Source organism: Piliocolobus tephrosceles, chromosome 14 (genome assembly GCF_002776525.5).
Source record: "Piliocolobus tephrosceles isolate RC106 chromosome 14, ASM277652v3, whole genome shotgun sequence".
Lineage (NCBI taxonomy): Eukaryota > Metazoa > Chordata > Mammalia > Primates > Cercopithecidae > Piliocolobus > Piliocolobus tephrosceles.
The window spans coordinates 24,420,766-24,441,060 of record NC_045447.1 but is presented as its reverse complement, the minus strand read 5'-3'; the positions used below and the strand labels follow the sequence as shown (position 1 = coordinate 24,441,060).

Genomic DNA, 20,295 nt, shown 5'->3' with positions numbered 1-20,295 from the left:
CATCCATCCATCCATCCATCCATCCATCCATCCATCCATCCATCTATGCATCCATCTATCCATCCATCCATCCATCCATGCATCTATCTATCCATCCATCCATGCATCCATCCATCCATCCATCCATCCATCCATCTATCCATCCATGCACCATCTGTCTATCCATCCATCCATCCATCCATCCATCCATCCATCCATCCATCCACCCATCTATCCATGCATCTATCTATCTATCCATCCGTCCATCCATCTGTGCATCCATCTATCCATCCATCCATCCATCCATCCATCCATCCATGCATCTATCTATCTATCCATCCATCCATCCATGCATCATCTATCCATCCATCCATCCGTCCATCCATCTATGCATCCATCTGTCTGTCCGTCCATTCATCCATCCATCCATCCATCCATCCATGCGTGCATCTGACCATCCATCCGTCCATCCATCCATCCATCCGTCCATCCGTCTGTCCGTCCGTCCATCCATCCATCCATCCAAGACAGGGTCTTACTCTGTGCCAGGCACAGATCCCAGAAAATGAGCAAGGCTTGTGTGTAGCATCGAGTCCCAGGTGCATCCTGGCAATGCCATCATCACTGCCCATTTAGGAGACTCCTTCTTTTCTTCCTAATGATGTCCATCATTTCATGAGCACCTATTGTGCGCTGTATGCTTGGGGCTTCACATCTGTGCTCAACAACAACCTTATAAGGAGGCAGGATACCTCCACCATCTGCTAGCTCTGCAACTTGGGGTGAATTATTTAATCTATCAGGGCCTCAGTTTCCTCATCTAGAAAATGAGATAATAATTTTAGCTCCCTCATAGGAGTATTGTGAGAATTAAATGACTTAGACACACAAAGTGTTTATAATAGTACCTGGTGTAAAGTAAATGCTTTGTAAGTATTAACTGTTATTAACTCTGTTTGCCAGTGAGGAAATGGGAGTTCAGAAAGGTTAAGTAGTCAGTCCATGGCCACACAGCCCTTCTCAGGTCTTCTTTTGGATCTCAGCTCCAGGACCTCCTCCTCCCTGGATCCCTTGTCACTGAGGACTATGCAGATCCCCTCTTCCTGGCCATTGTCACTCTTACTGTTAGCATCCTCCCTGTGTTGTTACTTGGTGTCCTTGAGAGCCTCAATGTCTTGCATAACTGTCTTGTTTGCCCTTTGGTGTACTGTTAGCCTTCCTCAGGATTGGAAGGTTTGGGCCGGGCATGGTGGCTCACACTTATAATCCCAGTACTTTGGGAGGCTAAGGTGGGAGGATCACTTGGGCCCAGGAGTTTAAGACCAGGCTAGGCAACATTGTGAGACTCTGTCTCTACAAAAAAATGAAATCAGTGGGGTGTGGTGGTACATGCCCATAGTCCTAGGAGGCTGAGGCGGGAGGATCGCTTGAGCCTAGGAGTTCAAGGCTGCAGTGAGTTGTGATGGCACCATTGTACTCCAGCCTGGGTGACAGAGCGACACCCTGCCTCAGAAAAATAAAAAATAAAAAATAAAAAAAATTAAATTAAAAAAAAGATTGGAAGGTTTGTAAAGGCAGGCAAGTCCTGGCCTTGTAGAGTATAGCACATTGCTAGGACACATGAGAAGTTCCAAGTTCCTACAAATATTTGTTTGTGGCTAATATGGCACAGTAAAAACACGATGATTTAAATTCACTGTCATCCTCACTGTGATATTATCAGCTGATATGTGTTAAGTGTTCAATTCTTTCAATTATTCTACATTGATTAACTAATTTCATCCTTTTTATACCCCTCTGAGGTAGAGGCATTATTATCTCCATTTAGGGGTATGAAGATGGAGGCAGAGAGATGTTTAGTAATTTGCCCAAGGTTATATGGGCAGTGAGAGATAGAGTTAGGAATTGAACTGTTGGTGATGTGGATTTCTAAAAGGAAGAAATCCACATCAAATCCAAATCCACATCCAAATCTCCTTACTACAGATCTAGGCAAAACAAAATCTAATTATTCCTCAATTTTCATAGTAGAAGCATTCCTGGAAAACTCAGTGTATATTAAACTCATGCAAACAATCACTTTAAGTGGCTGGACATGGTGGCTCATGTCTGTAATCCCAGCACTTTGGGAGGCTGAGTTGGGAGAATTGCTTGAACCTAGGAGTTCACAGTGGTTCACGCCTGTAATCCCAGCACTTTGGGAGGCTGAGGCAGGTGGATCACAAGGACCAGCCTGGCCAACATGGTGAAACCCCGTCTCTACTAATAATACAAAAATGAGCTGGGCGTGGTGACGCACGCCTGTAGTCCCAGCTACTCGGGAGGCTGAGGCAGCAGAATTGCTTGAACCCAGGAGGCGGAGGTACAGTGAGCAGAGATCATGCCACTGCACTCCAGCCTGGGCAACATAGCGAGACCCCATCTCTACAAAAAATGTAAAAATTAGCTGAGTGTGGTGGCATGCATGTGTGGTCCCAGCTGCTTGGGAGGCTGTGGCAGGAAGATCTGAGCCCAGGAGTTCGAGGAGCTGTGATCGTACCACTGCACTCCAACCTGGGTGACAGAGCGAGACTAAGTTCCCCCCCCCAAAAAAAATCACTTTAGGTATAAATGTAAACTGGAGTTAGGTTTGCTGACCAGATAATTCTAAGTAGATTTTTTTAATCTGTATATATGCTCGGTGGGACATTTGGAGTCCAGGCAGCCCAGGGGACAGTCTTGAACGTGCAGAATGGTTTCTAATAGGACATGTATTTCAGTGGAAGGCATGGGTTTAGTACACCTGGCCCTCCTCCACTAAGTGTCGGCATTGTCCATCCAATCCCTGTGACAACCAAAGGGTCCTTCTTGCATTTCCAGAATCTCCCTTACAGGGTGCTGCCCCTTTTGAGAACTATTATTCTTGATCAGGCTCTCTTCTAACTGCGTCTGAAAGTCCTCTTGTGCTCACTTCCCCAAACCAGCATTTGGGGTCCCCTTGTCCCTCCTCTTCTCCCCCACCTGTTTAGCATCCACTTTTCCAGCTGAATGCGTGGCGTCCGTTGGTTTGGGTGGGAGAGCAGGAAGCTGATTCCCAGAGACCCTCCTGAGGACCAGGCGCTGTGTTAGATACTTTAAAGTAGGTGCTTTCTAGATGGAGCGAGTGCTTCACTTACACAACAGATTTAATGTGTCAGCTCAAACAGATCAAACCCATCTCATCTCCCATCTTCTGCAAATATCTTATGCACCTTGACAGAGTCCCAGGCCCTAGGTTAAGTACATCACACACAGTCTCAGTGAAATCTCACTCCATTCTTATAAGGCTGAGACATTCTTTTATTCTACAACTGAAGAAAATAAGGTTCAGGGAAGGGACATACCTTGTCCAGGGTCATATAGCCAGGAAGCAGCAGAGCTGGGCTTTATGCCAGGGCAGTCTGACACTATTGAATTTACTGTTCCAACCATCCCCCATCTCATTTTATTTTTCTTTCCTTATTTTTAAGAGATAGTGTCTCACTCTATCACCTAGGCTGAAGTGCAGTGGCACAATCATAGCTTACTATAACCTCACACTCTGATAGTCTCGCCCTGTCACCTAGGCTGGAGTGTAGTAGCGCAATCATAGCTTACTATAACCTCACACTCCTGGGCTCAAGTAGTGTGAGGTTATAGTACTCTCAAGTACGCCTCACTCTCCCAAGTAGTTGGGACTACAGGTGGACGCTACCACACCTAGCAATTTTTTTTTTTTTTTGAGATGGAGTCTCGCTCTGTTGCCCAGGCTGGAGTGCAGTGGCATGATCTCTGCTCACTGTACCTCCGCCTCCTGGGTTCAAGCAATTCTGCTGCCTCAGCCTCCCGAGTAGCTGGGACTACAGGCATGCGTCACCACGCCCAGCTCATTTTTGTATTATTAGTAGAGACGGGGTTTCACCATGTTGGCCAGGCTGGTCCTTGTGATCCACCTGCCTCAGCCTCCCAAAGTGCTGGGATTACAGGCGTGAACCACTGTGCCTGGCCCCACCGAGTTAATTTTTTTTTTTTTTTTTTTAGAAGGAGTCTCGCTCTGCCCGGGAGGCGGAGGTTGCAGTGAGCTGAGATCCGGCCACTGCACTCCAGCCTCCCGGGTTCACGCCATTCTCCTGCCTCAGCCTCCCGAGTAGCTGGGGCTACAGGTGCCCGCCACCTCGCCCGGCTAATTTTTTGTATTTTTAGTAGAGACGGGGTTTCGCCATGTTAGCCAGGATGGTCTCGATCTCCTGACCTCGTGATCCGCCCGTCTTGGCCTCCCAAAGTGCTGGGATTACAGGCTTGAGCCACCGCGTCCGGCCTCCACCTAGTTAATTTTTAAACAATTTTTTATAGAGACAGCATCTCGCTACATTGTCCAGGCTGGCCTCAAACCCCTGGCTTCAAGAAATTCTCCTGCCTTAGTCTCTCAAAGCACTGGGATCACAGGCATGAGTCACTGCACCTGCCTCCACCCCAGCCCATTTAATAGGGGAGGAAATGGGACAGTCCTGAGGGTGGGGATTGTCCCTTGGCATCTAGGGGTGGGATGGTGTGTTTCTACTGCCCAGAGCCCAGGAGCTCCCAAGTAGCGTGGAGGTCTGGTGATGGGCCTGACATTTGTCTTACAGGCTAACACCAATACGGACCTGAGGCTGACAGCTGCCAATGGAGCCCTCCTGAGACATCGGGTGCTGCTGGGGGTGACAGACACGGTGGAAGGATGCCAGAGTGTGATTCAGGTGCTGTGTCTCATAGTGACCTCCTCCTGATGGCCCAGTTTTATGTTGGGCTAATGCAGAGCAGTGGCCTCATGTTCTCCCAACCTGCACAGTGTCTGCAGTAGTCTGCTAATGAGATGGCTGTCGGCAGCCCTTTCCTTCCTCCCTGCCCTGGTGTTTCTTCCTCAGGACACCTCCTCTGTTCTGTAACCAGTGGCCTGGAACCTCCACATGGCAGGGCTGGAAGGGAAGTGCAGATAGGGCCCAAACCTTGCTGCTCACCTGGCATTTATTCAGCAGACAGACGGAGCCTCCTCTGTGCTGTGCCCTCAGTTGGACACTGACGACATTGAGGGGCCCATACAAGGTCCCTGTCCTGGCAGTGGGTGACAGGCATATAGTGAGACAGTCCACAGTAGCTTCTGTGGCCTTATAGCAAAGGGACAGCCCCCGACAAGGCTGAGAGGCAAGGTACACAGGGTCCCTTTGAAGGGCTGCATGGAGCTTACCATGGCTGGGGCTACACCAGAGTGACAGAGCGGGGAGAGATGAGGCTGGAGAGGCAGGTCAGATGCTGAAGGCCTTGTCTGCCTGGATTGGTCATTCTCTTTGCCCCGAAGGTTGTGGGGAGATCTCAAAGTGACTAGTATGGAGTCGCAGGGTGGGTCGGAACACAGTTAGGGCAGATCTCCTGATCCTGGCTGAACTCTCCTGTTCCTCCATCCATGCCTGATCTACCCGGTGGAATTGCAAAACCTCCTCGGCACCACATCTGCATTCTCACCAGTCATTGCCCCTTGCCTGGTGGGAGCCCAGGGGTAGGTGTGCACGGGGGACCTGGGAAGAGGCTCCTCACGCACCTGCCTCAGTTACTCCATGAATGTTTATTGAGAGCCTATTATGTACCAGGCGCTGTCCCAGGGATTGAGGCTGCAGCAGAGAACACATGCAGGTCTCTGTGTTTGTGGAGCCTATCACACCCGAGATGGTGTAGGTATAAGATAATCTTGCCTAACATTGGAGTGAAGCAGATGGCATCACAAGATTCTCGGCAGTTCAAGTGTGACATTGTAGACTGGGAGCTCCTGGAATGTGGGGGTCCTTTTTAGCCTCGTTTATCTTCCAATCTCCTTTATCCGTTGGTATGCAGAGTGACTTGGCATGTGTTAGATGAATGCGTGGATGGATAGATGACTAAAGAATGGGCCGGGCGCGGTGGCTTACGTCTGTAATCCCAGCACTTTGGGAGGCTGAGGCGGGTGGATTGCCTGAACTCGGGAGTTTGAAACCAGCCTGGGCAACATGGTGAAACCCTGTCTCTACTAAAAATACAAAAAAATTAGTAGGGCATGGCAGCATGCGCCTGTAGTCCCAGCTACTTCGGAGGTTGAGGCAGGAGAATCACTTGAACCCAGGAGGTGGAGGTTGCAGTGAGCCGAGATCGTGCCACTGCACTCCACACTCCAGCCTGGGCAACAGCAAGACTCTGTCTCAAAAAAAAAAAAAAAAAAAAAAAAAAAAGGAATGGACACATCAGCTGGGCACAGTGGCTCACACGTGTAATCCTAGCACTTTGAAAGGCGGAGGCAGGTGGATTGCTTGAATCTAAGAGTCAACACAAGCCTGGGCAACATGGCAAACTGTTTCTACAAAGAGTACAAAAACTAACTGGGCATAGTGTTGCATGCCTACAGTCCCAGCCACTTGGGAGGCTGAGGTGGGAGGATCACCTGAGCGCGGGAGGTCAAGGCTGCAGTGAGCTGTGATCCCACCACTGTACTCCAGCCTGGGTGGCAGAGTGAGACCCTGTCTCAAGAAAAAAAAAAAAAAAAAAGGAATGGACACATGTTTTTAGACAACTGGATTCTCTCAGTTTCAAAATAGTGTCTTGGGATAAGGTGATACACTATCTGGGATGTCCTTCAGATTCCCTGGGGGGTGCAGTGGAGGTGGAGGTATTGGGGATGGGTACCAAGTGAGGATGAAGATGAAACAAGAGTGGTCATGAGGTGACCTAACAGTTGCAGCAGGAGGATGGGTTGCTGTCATCTACTTCTGTATATGCTTGGAAATTTTCATGGTAAAAAGCTTTAAAGGAATCATTTGAGAAATCCTCCCTTGTGGGTAAGACATTGGGAGACTAGTTGGCAAGAAGGCTGTGACTTTGGGTCTCATGGGTCAGTCATTAAGAGGAAGGAGGTCTGGGAACCAGAGAAGGTGGCCAGTGGATGGGAGTTTGGGACAAGGGCCACCAGTTTCTCCAAGAATTCCAATTAGGATGTGCAGCAGCTGTGGTCTTGATGGGATGTTGTAACATGAACGTGGAGGATTTTGGCCTGGTTAAGTTTAGCCTGGCTGGCCCCTGGGGTGGAAGGGGAGGCACAGATGGGGTACGGACTTCTCACCCTGCTTCTCTCCCCACAAGCACCCAGGTTGATTACCTCAGACCTGGTTGTGGGCTGCAGGTGTCAGCTCTGAAGGGTTTCACTCATTTGCATGTTCACACCCCGCCCATTGAGGATGAAGGTGGCCTCAGGTGGACAGGTGATGTCCAGGAGGGTTCAGAGTCTGTCTGGGATGCTCAGCAGCTTGTGGGAAATGGAGCCACAGCCATTTTAAACAGGGTTTAACTTTTTCTCCTTTCCTTTCCTTTCTCTTTCTCTTTCCCTTTCCTTTTTCTTGAGACAGTCTTGCTCTGTCACCCAGGATGGAGTGCAGTGGTACAATCTTGGCTTACTGCAACCTCCACCTCCTGGGTTCAAGCGATTCTTGTGCCTCAGGCTCCTGAGTAGCTGGGATTACAGGCGTCCACCACCACACCAGCTATGTTTTTGTATTTTTTGTAGAGATAGGGATTTCACCATGTTGGCCAGGCTGGTCTTGAACTCCTGGCTTCAAGTGATTTGCCTGCCTCGGCCTCCCACAGTGCTGGGATTACAGGCGTGAGCCACTGCATCTGGCCTAGGGTTTGACCTTTTCTAAACTTGCACACAAAGCCATTTGTCTACCAGCCATGCAAATGAGATGTGGTCGTGATGTGGAATTCTGGGAGGGAGCCACATGGCACATTCCTGCTAGACAGCAGGCTAAATAGGACTGTCTCAGGGAGGGAGAGTTCAGGGTTGGGCTGGCTTTGAGCCGCAGTGGTCACTGCTGCTTCTCCCTACAGCTTTGGTTTGTCTACTTCGACCTGGAGAACTGTGTGCAATTTTTGTCTGATCATGTTCAAGAAATGAAGACTAGCCAAGAGGTAAGATATCTTCAGTGAAAAAGCAAAACAAACCAAAAACCAGGAGGCCAAGTTGTATCGATTGCATTATCTTAAGGGTGGGAAAATGTCTAAGAAAAAGTTAACTTGGAAGAATACCTTCGAGCAATCAGTGGTGGTTTTTGCCTAGGGAATTATGGCTGCTTTTCTGCTTCTTTTTAACTCATTGCTTCTTCCACATTTCCTATGGTGAGCATATATTTCTTTTCTTTTTTTTTTTTCCCGTTTCTGAGACAGAGTTTCACTCAGCTGCCCAGGCTGGAGTGCAGTAGAGCGATCTCGGCTCGCTGCAACCTTCGCCCCCTGGGTTCAAGCGATTCTCCTGCCTCAGCCTCCTGAGTAGCTGGAATTACAGGTGCCTGCCATCACACCTGGCTAATTTCTTGTATTTTTAGTAGAGATGGGGTTTCACCATGTTGGCCAGGCTGGTCTTGAATTGACCTCGGGTGATCCATCTGCCTTGGCCTCCCAAAGTGCTGGGATTACAGGTGTGAGCCACCGCGCCCAGCCATGTATTTCTTTATAATTATAATATTAATAATAAATTTTGGTGGATCCCAAAGTATCATGCATTGAGGCAACTTTTACTTGTTCACAGTGCCTTTCTACCATTTATTAAGAAAACCAGAGGGATCTTGCTCTGTTTCTGCAGAGGAGGAAACGGTCTCCGGGATGACCTATTACCGGCCTGTGGTCATGGAGCTGGCTGGTGATGCCCAGGTTTGGAGGCCAGGCTTCCTGTCTCTGAAGCCTGGCCTCCTTCTCTAGGATCAGCCTTTTCTGAGCCCCGGCTGCAGTGGGTCTTGAAGTCAGAGTTGTAACTTAGCCCTGAATCTGGCTCATTAGTTCCTATGTGGCCTCAGGCAGGGCCTTTGAGTCTCAGTTTATTCATTTGCAACATATGGATAAAGATATCCACATCCCAGGCTGTTTTGAGCAAGTGAGGGCATGAAAGGAAAGACATTTGTTTGTTTGTTTGTTTTGAGGCAGAGTCTTGCTCTGTCACCCAGGCTGGAGTGCAATGGTGCCATCTTTGTTCACTGCAACCTCCGCCTCCTGGGTTCAAGCAATTCTCATGCCTCAGCCTTCCGAGTAGCTGGGTCTACAGGCATGTGCCACCACGCCCAGCTAATTTTTGTATTTTTAGTGGAGACAAGGTTTCACAATGTTGGCCAGGCTGGTCTTGAACTCCTAGCCTCAAGTGATCCGCCCGCCTTGGCCTCCCAAAGTGCTGGGATTACAGGTGTGAGCCACTGTGCCTGACCATAGAAGGAAAAATATTTAGAAACTATTAATGACCATCTGTAGGGAATTATGTAATACCACCCATGTGACCAGCTTTTTCTGAGGTCATCGTCTGAGTCTGAGACCTCATCCTCTGCTCTGTCTGCAGCCTGGGGAGGGACTCAGCCTTGCAGATACCAGCTGATTTAGGCACTCCTGAGCCCCTTCTCTGTTTCCTTTGCAGTCCTTGCTGAGAAGCAGACTGAGCCAGTTGTGTGTTGTCATGGAGACTGGGGTGAGCCCTGTAACAGCGGAGGGGCCTGAGGACTTGGAGGATGCTCCTCTCCTGCCTGGCAATTCTTGTCCTAATGAGAGGCCACTCATGCAGACTGAGCTTCATCAGCTCGTTCCTGAGGCTGAGCCGGAGGTAACAGGCACTGGGGATAGTTGGGGCCATCCTCCCTCGGGGGAATTTGCATAGAGAAAGTCTATGTGGAGGCTTCCTAGATTCCGCGGGACATGGCTTCTCTCAGTTGGTAGACACTATACAAATCTAGCTCAGAGTTTACGATCTTTTCATTCTTCACCCTAGCACTTAAAAAAATAGTTAAGCATTTTATATTTGTTGGGACTTTTTGTTGCATTATTTAATATCTTGGATATTCTTTTTGATGGTTGCATTGGATGGGTAGTTGCATGTTGATAGATTATAGCTTACTTAACCATGAACATATTGACAAATATTTGGATCTTAGTCAATTAATCAATTATTTATTCATCTATCCAACCATTCATTCATCTACTTTAATTGCAGTTAGATAGTTGACTCTTCTTTGCATTTTTTTTGTTTTGTTTTGTTTTGAGACAGGGTCTCACTCCTGCCATCCAGGCTGGGGTGCAGTGGTGTGATCACTGCTCACTGTGGCCTCAACTTCCCAGGCTAAAGCAATCCTCCTACCTCAGCCTCCTGAGTAGTTGATACTATAGGCATGTGCCACCATGCCTGGCTAATTTTTTGTATTTTTATGAGAGTCAGGGTTTTGCCATGTTGCCCAGGCTGGTCTCCAACTCTTGGGCTCAAGACATCTACCTGCCTCGACCTCCCACTTCTTTGCATTTCTGTTGAATTCCAATTCCTCCCGCCCCGGAGTTCTGTTGGGTCCTGCCATCCACGCTGCCTCTTGGCTATGGCTCAGCACTGGCAGACCAGAAATCTGAAAATGTGGTTTGCAGCTTGTGCTACCTTCTTCTCATCATGAGGACAGACCCACTGTCGGGGAGACCAGCAGTGATGGTGACCTCAGGTGACATTTGAAACTTCAGAAGAGCACTTATATCTTTTTAACCAAGAGGTTTGGGAATTCAAGGTCCAAACCAGCCCAGACTTTCTTTTTTGTGCTGGTGGGGAGTAGGAAGCCTGCAAGTAGCACTATTTAAAAAAGAAAGTGACAGGATGGTATGGTGGCTTATGCCTGTAATCCCAGCACTTTGGGAGGCTGAGGCGGGAGGATCACTTGAGTCCAGGAGTTCAAGTTGATCCTTCTGCCTCAGCCTCCCAAAGTGCTGGGATTACAGGCATGAACCACCATGCCCGACCTCTATTAAAATCTTTTATCTTTTTATATTAATTTTTAAATTTTTATTTAGAGACAGGGTTTTACCATGTTGCCAAGGCTCGTCTTGAACTCCTGAGCTCAAGTGATCCACCCGCTTCGGCCTCCCAAAGTGTTAGGATCACAGGTGTGAGCCACCGTGCCCTGCCAAAATATTAAAAAAAAAAAAAAAAGAGAGAGAGAGAAATGATAAATGTATTAACCTCTTCACTTTATCCTATTGAATTTTTTTTTTTTTTAAAGAGAAGAGATTGATAAGGTTATGTACTTTCTTGTGACATGCATCTGTGGGTTTTTGTGCAATAGCCCATTAAATATGGGTCTTTTAAATGATTATTTTCAGATTCATTCCAACCAATAGTAATACAATTTCCTGTCATGAGTATCAAGTGTGTGTGCACATGTTTTTAAAGTAGCTGCCCTTATAATTTAGTTAGGGAAAATATAATCGATGCCCAAGTCTCAACCTGTGCCAGATGGTCACATTTCAGTAGGAACCCAGTGTCTGTAAAAGATGGAAAGACCGTGATAATGACCTCTTACATTTTTACGGACTTTTGTCATGCATAAAATTCATTAACATACTCTTCGAGGTATGAATTATTTTCCCTTCTTCCTTGATGGGTGAAATAAGGTTCCAAGAGGTCAGCTGACTTGCCCAAGGTTGCCAGAAAGGGAGAGTGCAGTAAGCCCAGGGCAGAAGCCAGCCCTGCTGATTCTAAGTAGGCCAATGTTCTTGCTATAGTTCTTTGCTTCTTACATTATTGATTTTAGAGTAAATTGGCGAGAAGACCAATCTGAGCTAGTGAGTGGTAAACTATTTGAAGTGTTTTATATTTTCTAGCACAAAGGATCACTTGAAACAAAAGCTAATCTTATGAACCATATGGGGTTTCTGCTTTTTTGAGTGATAATGATGGAAAGATATTGATGCCATTTGTGGAGCACTAGGCACTGGGCTCAATGCTTTCTGTCTATTAGTCTCTCCCTTTTTTTTTTTTTTCCCCCGAGAGGGAGTTTTGCTCTTTTGCCCAGGCTAGAGTGAAGTGGTGTGATCTCGGCTCACTGCAAACTCCAGCCTTTGGGTTGAAGCAATCCTATTGCTTCCGCCTTCTGAGTAGCTAGGATTACAGACGTCTGCCACGACGGCTGGCTAATTTTTGTATTTTTAGTAGACACGGCATTTCACCATGTTGGCCAGGCTGTTCTCAAACTCTTGACCTTGGGTGATGCACCTGCCTTGGCCTCCCAAAGTGCTGGGATTACATGTGTGAGCCAATGCACCCGGCCTCTGTTAGTCTCTTTAATCCTCACTCTAACTTACAGGGGTCAGTGCTACTATTTTCCTTATTCTACCAATGAAGAAATGGGCTCAATAATATGAAGTGACTGCTCTGGGTTAGTCATAGAGTGGCTGAGTTGAAATTCCCTCTTGGCCTTTTTGACTTTAAAGCCTATCCTTAATTACTAACTCTACAGACATACCTAGTGTAACCCACACCTTATTTCATTACATTCAGAGTGGACACAAGTATTGTGAAAGAGCTTCAATACCATGCTTAAGGAATTTAAGCATTTCCCCTGAGATCCCATCTTCTATACCAGTGAATGGATCTTTACAGACCAACCGTGTTAATAAGAATGTGCAGTAAGGCCTAGCACAGTGGCTCACACCTGTAATCCCAACACTGTAGGGAGGCCAAGGCAGGAGCCCAGGAGTTCAAGACCAGCCTGAGCAACATAGTAAGATCATATGTCTTTTTTTTTTTGAAACGGAGTTTTGCTCTTTTCGCCCAGACTGGAGTGCAATGGCGCGATCTTGGCTCACTGTAAACCTCTGCTTTCTGGGTTCAAGTGATTCTCCTGCCTCAACCTCCCAAGTAGCTGGGATTACAGGCATGTGCCAGCATGCCCGGCTAAATTTTTTTGGAGTTTTAGTAGATATGGGGTTTCACCATGTTGACCAGGCTGGTCTTAAACTCCTGGACCTCAAGTGATCTGCCCGCCTTGGCCTCTCAAAATGCTGGGATTACAGGCATGAGCCACTGTACCCGGCTGTACTGTGTCTTTAAAAAAGAAAAAAAAAGTACATTAAATGCGATTTTTAAATTCTTTTTTACTTAAAATTTTTTTATTGTGGCAAATATACATAATATAAAATTTACCATCTTAACCATTTTAAGTATATGGGTCAGCAGCATCAGGTACATTTACATTGTTGTGCAACCATCACCATCAGCCATCTGCAGAATATTTTCATCTTCCCAAATTGAAGCTCTGTGCCCTTTAAACACTAACTTCCCCTTCCCTTCTTCCTCCCTCCCCTCAACCCCTAGAAACCACCATTTTATTTTCTCTCCTTGTGAACTGATTACTCTAGGTGCCTTGTATTAGTGGAATCATATAGTACTTGTCCTTTTGTGATAAACCTAATTTTGATAAGCAATCTCTTTTTTTCCCTTTTTTATGTTTTTCTTTCTTTTTTTTCTTTTACTGTCAGTGATCATATTTAAATGTAAGCAGTTTCTTTTAATATGTTAGGAGTACTTGTGTAAACAAATCTACAAGGTACCTTGTATGAATTAAAGAATTCTGCTGTAATGGGAATATTCCTCTCCCCACCTCCACATTTAACTAGTAATTTTCTTCAAGTGAGTCACTTTGATCTCACGTACTTGACAGACTCACCTACCATAGACATTTGAAAGTGGAAAAAGAATATATTTGTGGCTGGCTAGGTTTACTTTCTTTTTATATTTTTAAAAGATATTTTTAATTTTAATTTTATTTTTGTAGAGACAGAGTCTTGCTCTGTTGCCCAGGCTGGTCTCAAACTCCTGACCTCAAGTGATCTTCTTACCTCGGCCTCCCAAAGTGCTGGGATTACAGGTGTGAACAACCATGCCCGGCCAACTAGGCTTAAAAAATTAGATAATTAGAAATTAGGTAATTTCTCTAGGGCTTCGAGGTTGCGTATTTTTTTTGTGCGTATTATTATTGCCATTCAGCAATTAGTTACCCACCTTGGCAATGAGGACACTGAAGCTGCAGGAGCCCCACAGGCCATGAATTGCAGAGCTGGGCTTCTGGACCAGGCTGACATCTTCTGAGTGTCCCAGGTGCTGACCTGGCCTGGTTCTTCCTAGTGAGCATCACTCCTGGGTCCAGGGGCAAGAAAGCAGTGTGGCTTCCCCTGGTGCCTAAGCCGTTTTTCCTCAAGGGGCTCCCCTGTGGTATTCAATCTGCTTCCCTGCCTCTTCTAGGAAATGGCCCGCCAGCTGCTGGCAGTGTTTGGCGGCTACTACATCCGGCTTCTAGTGACCTCCCAGCTCCCTCAGGCAATGGGGACACGACACACGAACTCTCCGAGAATTCCATGCCCCTGTCAGCTCATAGAAGCCTACGTCCTGGGCACAGGGTGCTGCCCGTTCCTGGCCAGGTGACCTAGGGATGAAGGTACTCATGTTCCTCCAAGACTGAGCAGTCGGGAAGGCTTCAGGAGCCCAAGATGGCCAATGGGGAGCCCCAGGTGAGGAGAGAAGCATCTAGGGGCACTCCAAAGGGGCCCGTGATGTCAGCCACTGGGGTGTTGTGCTCACTCCAGGGCCCAGCACACAAATCTCATGCTGTTTGACATCTCATGCTGACCCCCTGGCCTTTGCGGGAGCTGATGGTTACAGAGCTAGTCCCACCAAAGCTACTCTTTCTGCTGCTTAGAACTGTGGACATGTATGGAAGGACTGGACCCCCATCGCTTTCATTGTCCAGAGAGCCCAGGAGACATGAAGATGACCAGACAGGGCAAATTATGTGTCCAAAACTTGGCCTCAGATGATGTTTCCATTTCCAACCCCTTCATGCCAGATGGGGAAACAGGCTCAGAGAGGATACTGCTCTCTGTGGCATTGCCTTGAACCCCTAAAATTATCAGACTGCCTTTTTCCAATATAAAGAGAAAATGTTTTCAGAATTCTCTCAATTTTTTATGTTTTTCTCCCCCATATTTTGTGAAAAGCAGTGGTACGTGTACATGTTGTCTATCAGTACACAGGCTACAGAAGACAGAGACAGAAGAAAGAGATCAAGGGCAGATAACTGTTGATAGGAATATTTGAGAAAGATTGATCCTGTTTGACTTGAGGACTTACTTTGTTCACAGGCATGCACGCTTGTGGTTGTGGTTTTATGTTACAGATGTAGAACAATGGTTATGTTTCCCGACACAAACACTGTCCTGGAATGAAGTGTGATCAGCCACTTGTGGAATTCTGTGAAGAGCTCAGAGGCTTCCAAGTGATCTGCTCCTGAACAAGTTTGAAGACCTATTGTTTCATCGACCCAAGTCCAAATGCCCTGACCTGGCATCTGAAGGATCCCCAACCCCCAAGACCTAGGCTTTATCTGCGATTTTGGCTTCATCTCCCACAAAACCCCTTTATGAGTTAAAGCTCTTTCCTGGACTGACATACCTATTCCTTTCCATTTGTTGGACTCCTATTCATGCTTCAAAGTCCAGCTTTCTTAAGCCCTTCTTTAGGAAGCCTTCCCACACAGCCAACCCTGCTGCTCTCTGCCTCCTTTAAATTCTTGATACAGCTGCTGCCTGTTCTGATGTTTTATGGTATTGATTTTGTTTTCCTGTGTATATGCCAGTTTTTCTAACTAGACTATAAACTCCTTAAGGACAGAGACTACACCTTATACTTTTTGTGCATGACCTGGACCGCTAAGGAAAAAAAAAAAAATCCGGTGGATTGATTGCTTTGCCATCCCCACAGCAGCTTTTGCAGATTGCTGTCCAAACTCACTTGAATGATGACATTGCTATGGACCTGGGTTCTGACCTGATCTGCCACTTCAAGCTGTGTCATTTTTGGCAAGTTGCTTTCTTTGCCCGGTCCTCAGTTTGCCCATCTATATAATGGGTGGATTGGATGATTTTTTTTTTCTTTTTAATTGAGACAGAGTCTTGCACCGTCACCCAGGCTGGAGTGCAGTGGCACAATCTTGGCTTACTGCAAACTCTGTTGCCTGGGTTCAAGTGATTCCCATGCCTCAGCCTCCTAAGTAGCTGGGACTACAGGTGTGCACCACTACTCCTGGATACTTTTTTTGTATTTTTAGTAGAGATGGGGTTTTGCCATGTTAACCAAGCTGGTCTTGAACTCCTGACCTCAGGTGATCCGCCCGCCTCGGCCTCCCAAAGTGCTGGGATTACAGATGTGAGGCACCACAACTGGCCTGGATGATTTTTAAGGGCCCTTCTAGGTCCAAAGTTCTGGGAATTTCTAGCTTATTCTGCCCCTTCATAGCTCTTGACCTGTTTTTATCCAGATGCAGAAACATCTGGCAACCCCACATGGCTGAGATGACCTGGGCCTAGGATGCCCTTGGACAGAAGACTGTCCTACCTAGCAGACCTGGAATTTTCTTCCTGATCTGCTGCTTCCAAGTTGTGTGACCTTGGCTAAGTCACTTAACCGTTCTGATTGTCATTTCACTTTTTAATAAAGTGGATCTGGAGAACAAGAAGTGTAATAGGCACGTGGCTCACCACTCAAGAGATGAGTCTGACCATTCACTTTCTGTGTGCCAGAGAAGAGAGACCATGGGTATAGACCAGCCCCTGGAAAGGCTGCTTTAGTCAAGGCTGAGAGCAGCTTTGCTCAAGGAAATTATTCACGGAGGTGACCACTGTCTTTCTGACCTGGCACAGAGGAAATGTTGGCTGTGAATATGACCAATAGAAAGAAGCCCGTATTTCTCATTCAGTCCTACAATCCTGGTAAGTAAATAACAGAGAATAAAAATGTGTTTGTAAATGACAAAGCAGCAGTTTTTCAATTTTAAGGTCTACTTAAGAGCCTTTGATGTGTGTTTCTTTTCCTGCCTTTTCCTTTCTTTAGAATGGATGATGGTCTCACCTAGTGGGTAGGGCTTTCAGAGTATGCCCACAATGTACATTTCTCTGCATCTGTGCCTCAGTTTCCTCATTTATAAAATCCCTATGATCTCTGTCTCACCTACTTTACAGGGTTGCTGTGAAGATCACATACTACACACAAGAATGCTCATCAGTTTTTACATTTTATTTAATTTTTATTTATTGTTTTTAAATGTAATTTTTTCAGAGAGATAGGGTCTTATTGCCCAGCCTAGTCTTGAACTCCTGGTCTCAAGTGATCCTCCTGCCTTGGCCTCCCATGGTGCTGGGATTACAGGTGTGAACTACCATGCCCAGCCAGCTCCTAAATCTTAAGGCTCTGTGTTAGTGATAGTTGTGGCCGTGGTGGAGGCAGTGCGATGTCTTCGAGTGAGAGTGAAGGCGATAACTCATTGCATGGATTCTAGAGTTCCGTTTATTCTAATTCAAGTTCTTCCACTTAAGAACAATGTTCTTCCTCTCATTGAATCTCATTCCTCATCTATAGGATGGGGATAAGAGCATGTACCTGGCAGGTTGTTGTAAGGATTAAATAATGATGTAAAAAAATGTCAAGTGCTTGCAACTTTGAATTCCAAACTGGAGTGAAAGCTCAATAAATTGTTGCTTAAAAAATGTTTTGTCATGTATATTGTAGATACCTGATGTATATTTTTGTTGATGTAGCAGGTCATTAACAGTTAAGGCTATTCAGTCTGCCTCAGACCTCACCTATTTCAGTGCCAATGGGTATATTTATGTCAATAAAGATTTTAGTCAAATCTCTGGATTCAGCATCCAGAGATAATATAGCAAGGAGATAAAGAGCAAGCTGTTGATTTTGGGCCAGATATTCACTCTTTCTGTACTTCCTGTACCTAATTTCCTCATCTATTAAGGGGGGAGTGTGATAATAAGGGGGGTTAATGGAAGTGATGGATGTGAAGCACAAAGCCTGGTCCACAGTAAGGGCTCAGTCAGTGGGGGGCGTTTCTTCTGCAGCTGCTGGCTGCTATTGGCTTCTAGTTTATGTTATCCTATGTTCTTATAGTTGAGTGTTTTTACATTTAGGTCTGTAATTCATTTTGAGTTAGTTTTTCTGAAGGATGTAAGGTCTGTATCTGGATTAATTTTTTGCATATTGTTCCAGCACCATTTGTTGAAAAGACTCTCTTTGCTCCATTGTATTGCCTTTGCTTTTTTTTTTTTCCCAAGGATCAGTTGACTATACTTATGTGGGTCTGTTTCTGGGCTCTCTATTTGTTCCATTGATCTGTGTGTCTGTTCTTTCCCAAAAACACACTGTTTTGATTACTACAGCTTTATAGTAAGTCTTGAAATTGGGTAGTGTGATTCCTCCAACCTTGTTCTTCTCTCTCAATGTTGATTTGGCTATTGTGTGTCTTATGCCTTTCCATGTAAACTTTAGAATCAGTTTGTCGATATCCACAAAACAACTCACTTTATTTTGATTGGGATGGCATCAAATCCATAGAGCAAGTTGCAAGAACTGACATTTTCACAATATTGATTTCTGTCCACAAACATAGAATCTATCTTTATTTATTTAGCTGTTCTTTGATTTCTTTTATCAGTTTTATAGGGGTTTTTCCCTTTTCCTACAGGTTTTTTTTTTTTTTGGTAGTTTTTCTTGTAGATCTTGTACATATTTTGTTAGATTTATAAGATTTATACCTAAATATCTTATTTTTTGGGGTGCTAATAAAAATAGTATTGTGTATTTAGTTTCAAATTTCATTTGTTCATTGCTCATATATGGGAAAGTGATTGACTTTTATCTATTCACATTGTATCCTGCAACCTTGCTATAACCTCTCATTAGTTTTAGTTTTTTGTTGATTCTTTTGTTGATGAGATAATCATCTCAGAACCTGTAAACAAAGACAGTTTTATTTCTTCCTTCCTCATCTGTATATCTGCATACTTTTTATTTCCTTTTCTTGTCCTATTTCATTGGCTTGGACTTCCAGTATGATGTTGAAGAGTAGTGGTAAGAGGGAACATTCTTGCCTTGTTTATGATTGTAGTGGGAGTTTCTAGTGTCTCACTACTTGTTTTTTTTTTTTTTTTTTTTTTTGAGACAGAGTCTTGCTCTGTTGCCCAGGCTGGAGTACAGTGGCGCAATCTCAGCTCACTGGAACCTCCATCTCCCGGGTTCAAGCGATTTTCCTGCCTCAGCCTCCCAAGTAGCTGGGATTATAGATTTGTACCACCATACCTGACTAATTTTTATACATTTTTTTTTTCTTTAGTAGAGACGGGGTTTCTTCATGTTGGCCAGCCTCGTCTCAAACTCCTGACCTCAGGTGATCTGTCCTCCTTGGCCTCCCAAAGTGCTGGGATTACAGGCGTGAGCCACCATGCCTGGCCTTCACTATTAAATATAATGTTAGCTCTGGACTTTTTGGTAGGTTTTTTTTTGTTTTGTTTTTGAGACAGAGTCTTGCTCCATCACCAGGCTGGAGTGCAGTGGCCCGATCTCACCTTGCTGCAACCTCTACTTCCTGGGTTCAAGCAATTCTGCCTCAGCCTCCCAGTAGCTAGGACTACAGGCATGTGCCACCACACCCAGCTAATTGTTTTGTGTTTTTAGTAGAGATCAGGTTTCACCATGTTGGCCAGGATGGTCTTGACCACTTGATCCTGTGATCTGCCCGCCTTGGCCTCCCAAAGTGCTGGGGATTACAGGCATGAGGCACCATGCCCAGCCCTAGTAGGTTTTTTGATTGTTTTGTTTTGTTTTGAGACAGGGTCTCACTCTGTCACCCAGGCAGGAGTGCAGTAGCACCATCACAGCTTACTGCAACCTTGATCTCCGGAGCTCAAGCAATCCTCCTGAGTAGCTGGGTCTATACCATACCTGACCAATTTTTTTTTTGAAATGGGATCTCACTCTGTCACCCAGGTTGGAGTGGAGTGGTGGGATCTTGGCTCACTGCAACCTCTGCCTCCCAGGCTCAAGTGATCCTCTCACCTCAGCCTCCTAAGTAGCTGGGACCACAGGCATGCATTGCCATGCCTGGCTAATTTTAGTATTTTTGGTAGAGACAGGGTTCTGTCATGTTGGTGTTGCTCAGTTTGGTCTTGAACTCTTAGTTCAGGTGATTCACCCGCCTTGGCCTCCCAAAGTGCTGAGATTACAGGCGTGAGCCATCATGCCTGGCCTGGGCCACCACACCCAGACATAATTTTTTAGTTTTTTGTAGAGATGGGGTCTCATTTTGTTGCCTAGGCTGGTCTTGAACTCCTGGAGTTGATCCTCCCACCTCTGCCTTCCAGAGTGTTGAGATTTCAGGCCTGAGCCACCATGCCCAGATGAGATATTCTTTAACAAGTTGAGAAAGTTTTCTCTCTATTCCTTGCTTACTGAGAGGAAATTAGCTTTCTTTTGAATAGTCATTGCATAGTATATCTTTGTTCATCCTTTTACTTTTGACCTCCACCTTCTTACATTTAAGGTTTCACCCTTGTAGGCATGTGAGATTTGCTTTTTTGAAATTAAGATTTTTTAAATTCAGAGTTTTTTTTTTTTTTTTTTTTTTTTTTTTTTTT

General features: G+C 45.6%; 1 protein-coding gene across 3 annotated transcripts in view; it reads left to right on the top strand.

The window, feature by feature from the left end:
- The window catches only part of TMEM268 (transmembrane protein 268), a 36,772-nt gene extending 19,414 nt beyond the window's left edge, over positions 1 to 17,358 (top strand). The window contains exons 6-10 of one of the 3 annotated variants that reach the window (XR_002734011.2): positions 4,605 to 4,715; positions 7,864 to 7,944; positions 9,431 to 9,613; positions 14,063 to 14,328; positions 14,994 to 17,358. Coding sequence is in view for 1 of the 3 variants with exons in the window: in XM_023223735.2 (XP_023079503.1) it covers positions 4,605 to 4,715; positions 7,864 to 7,944; positions 9,431 to 9,613; positions 14,063 to 14,242 (555 nt within the window). In the remaining 2 variants the exon portion in view is untranslated. Of the gene's footprint in view, positions 1 to 4,604; positions 4,716 to 7,863; positions 7,945 to 9,430; positions 9,614 to 14,062 lie in introns of all 3 variants that reach the window. The other 2 variants (XR_002734010.2, XM_023223735.2) reach the window with 2 other exon arrangements.
- The last annotated feature ends 2,937 nt before the right edge of the window (positions 17,359 to 20,295 follow it).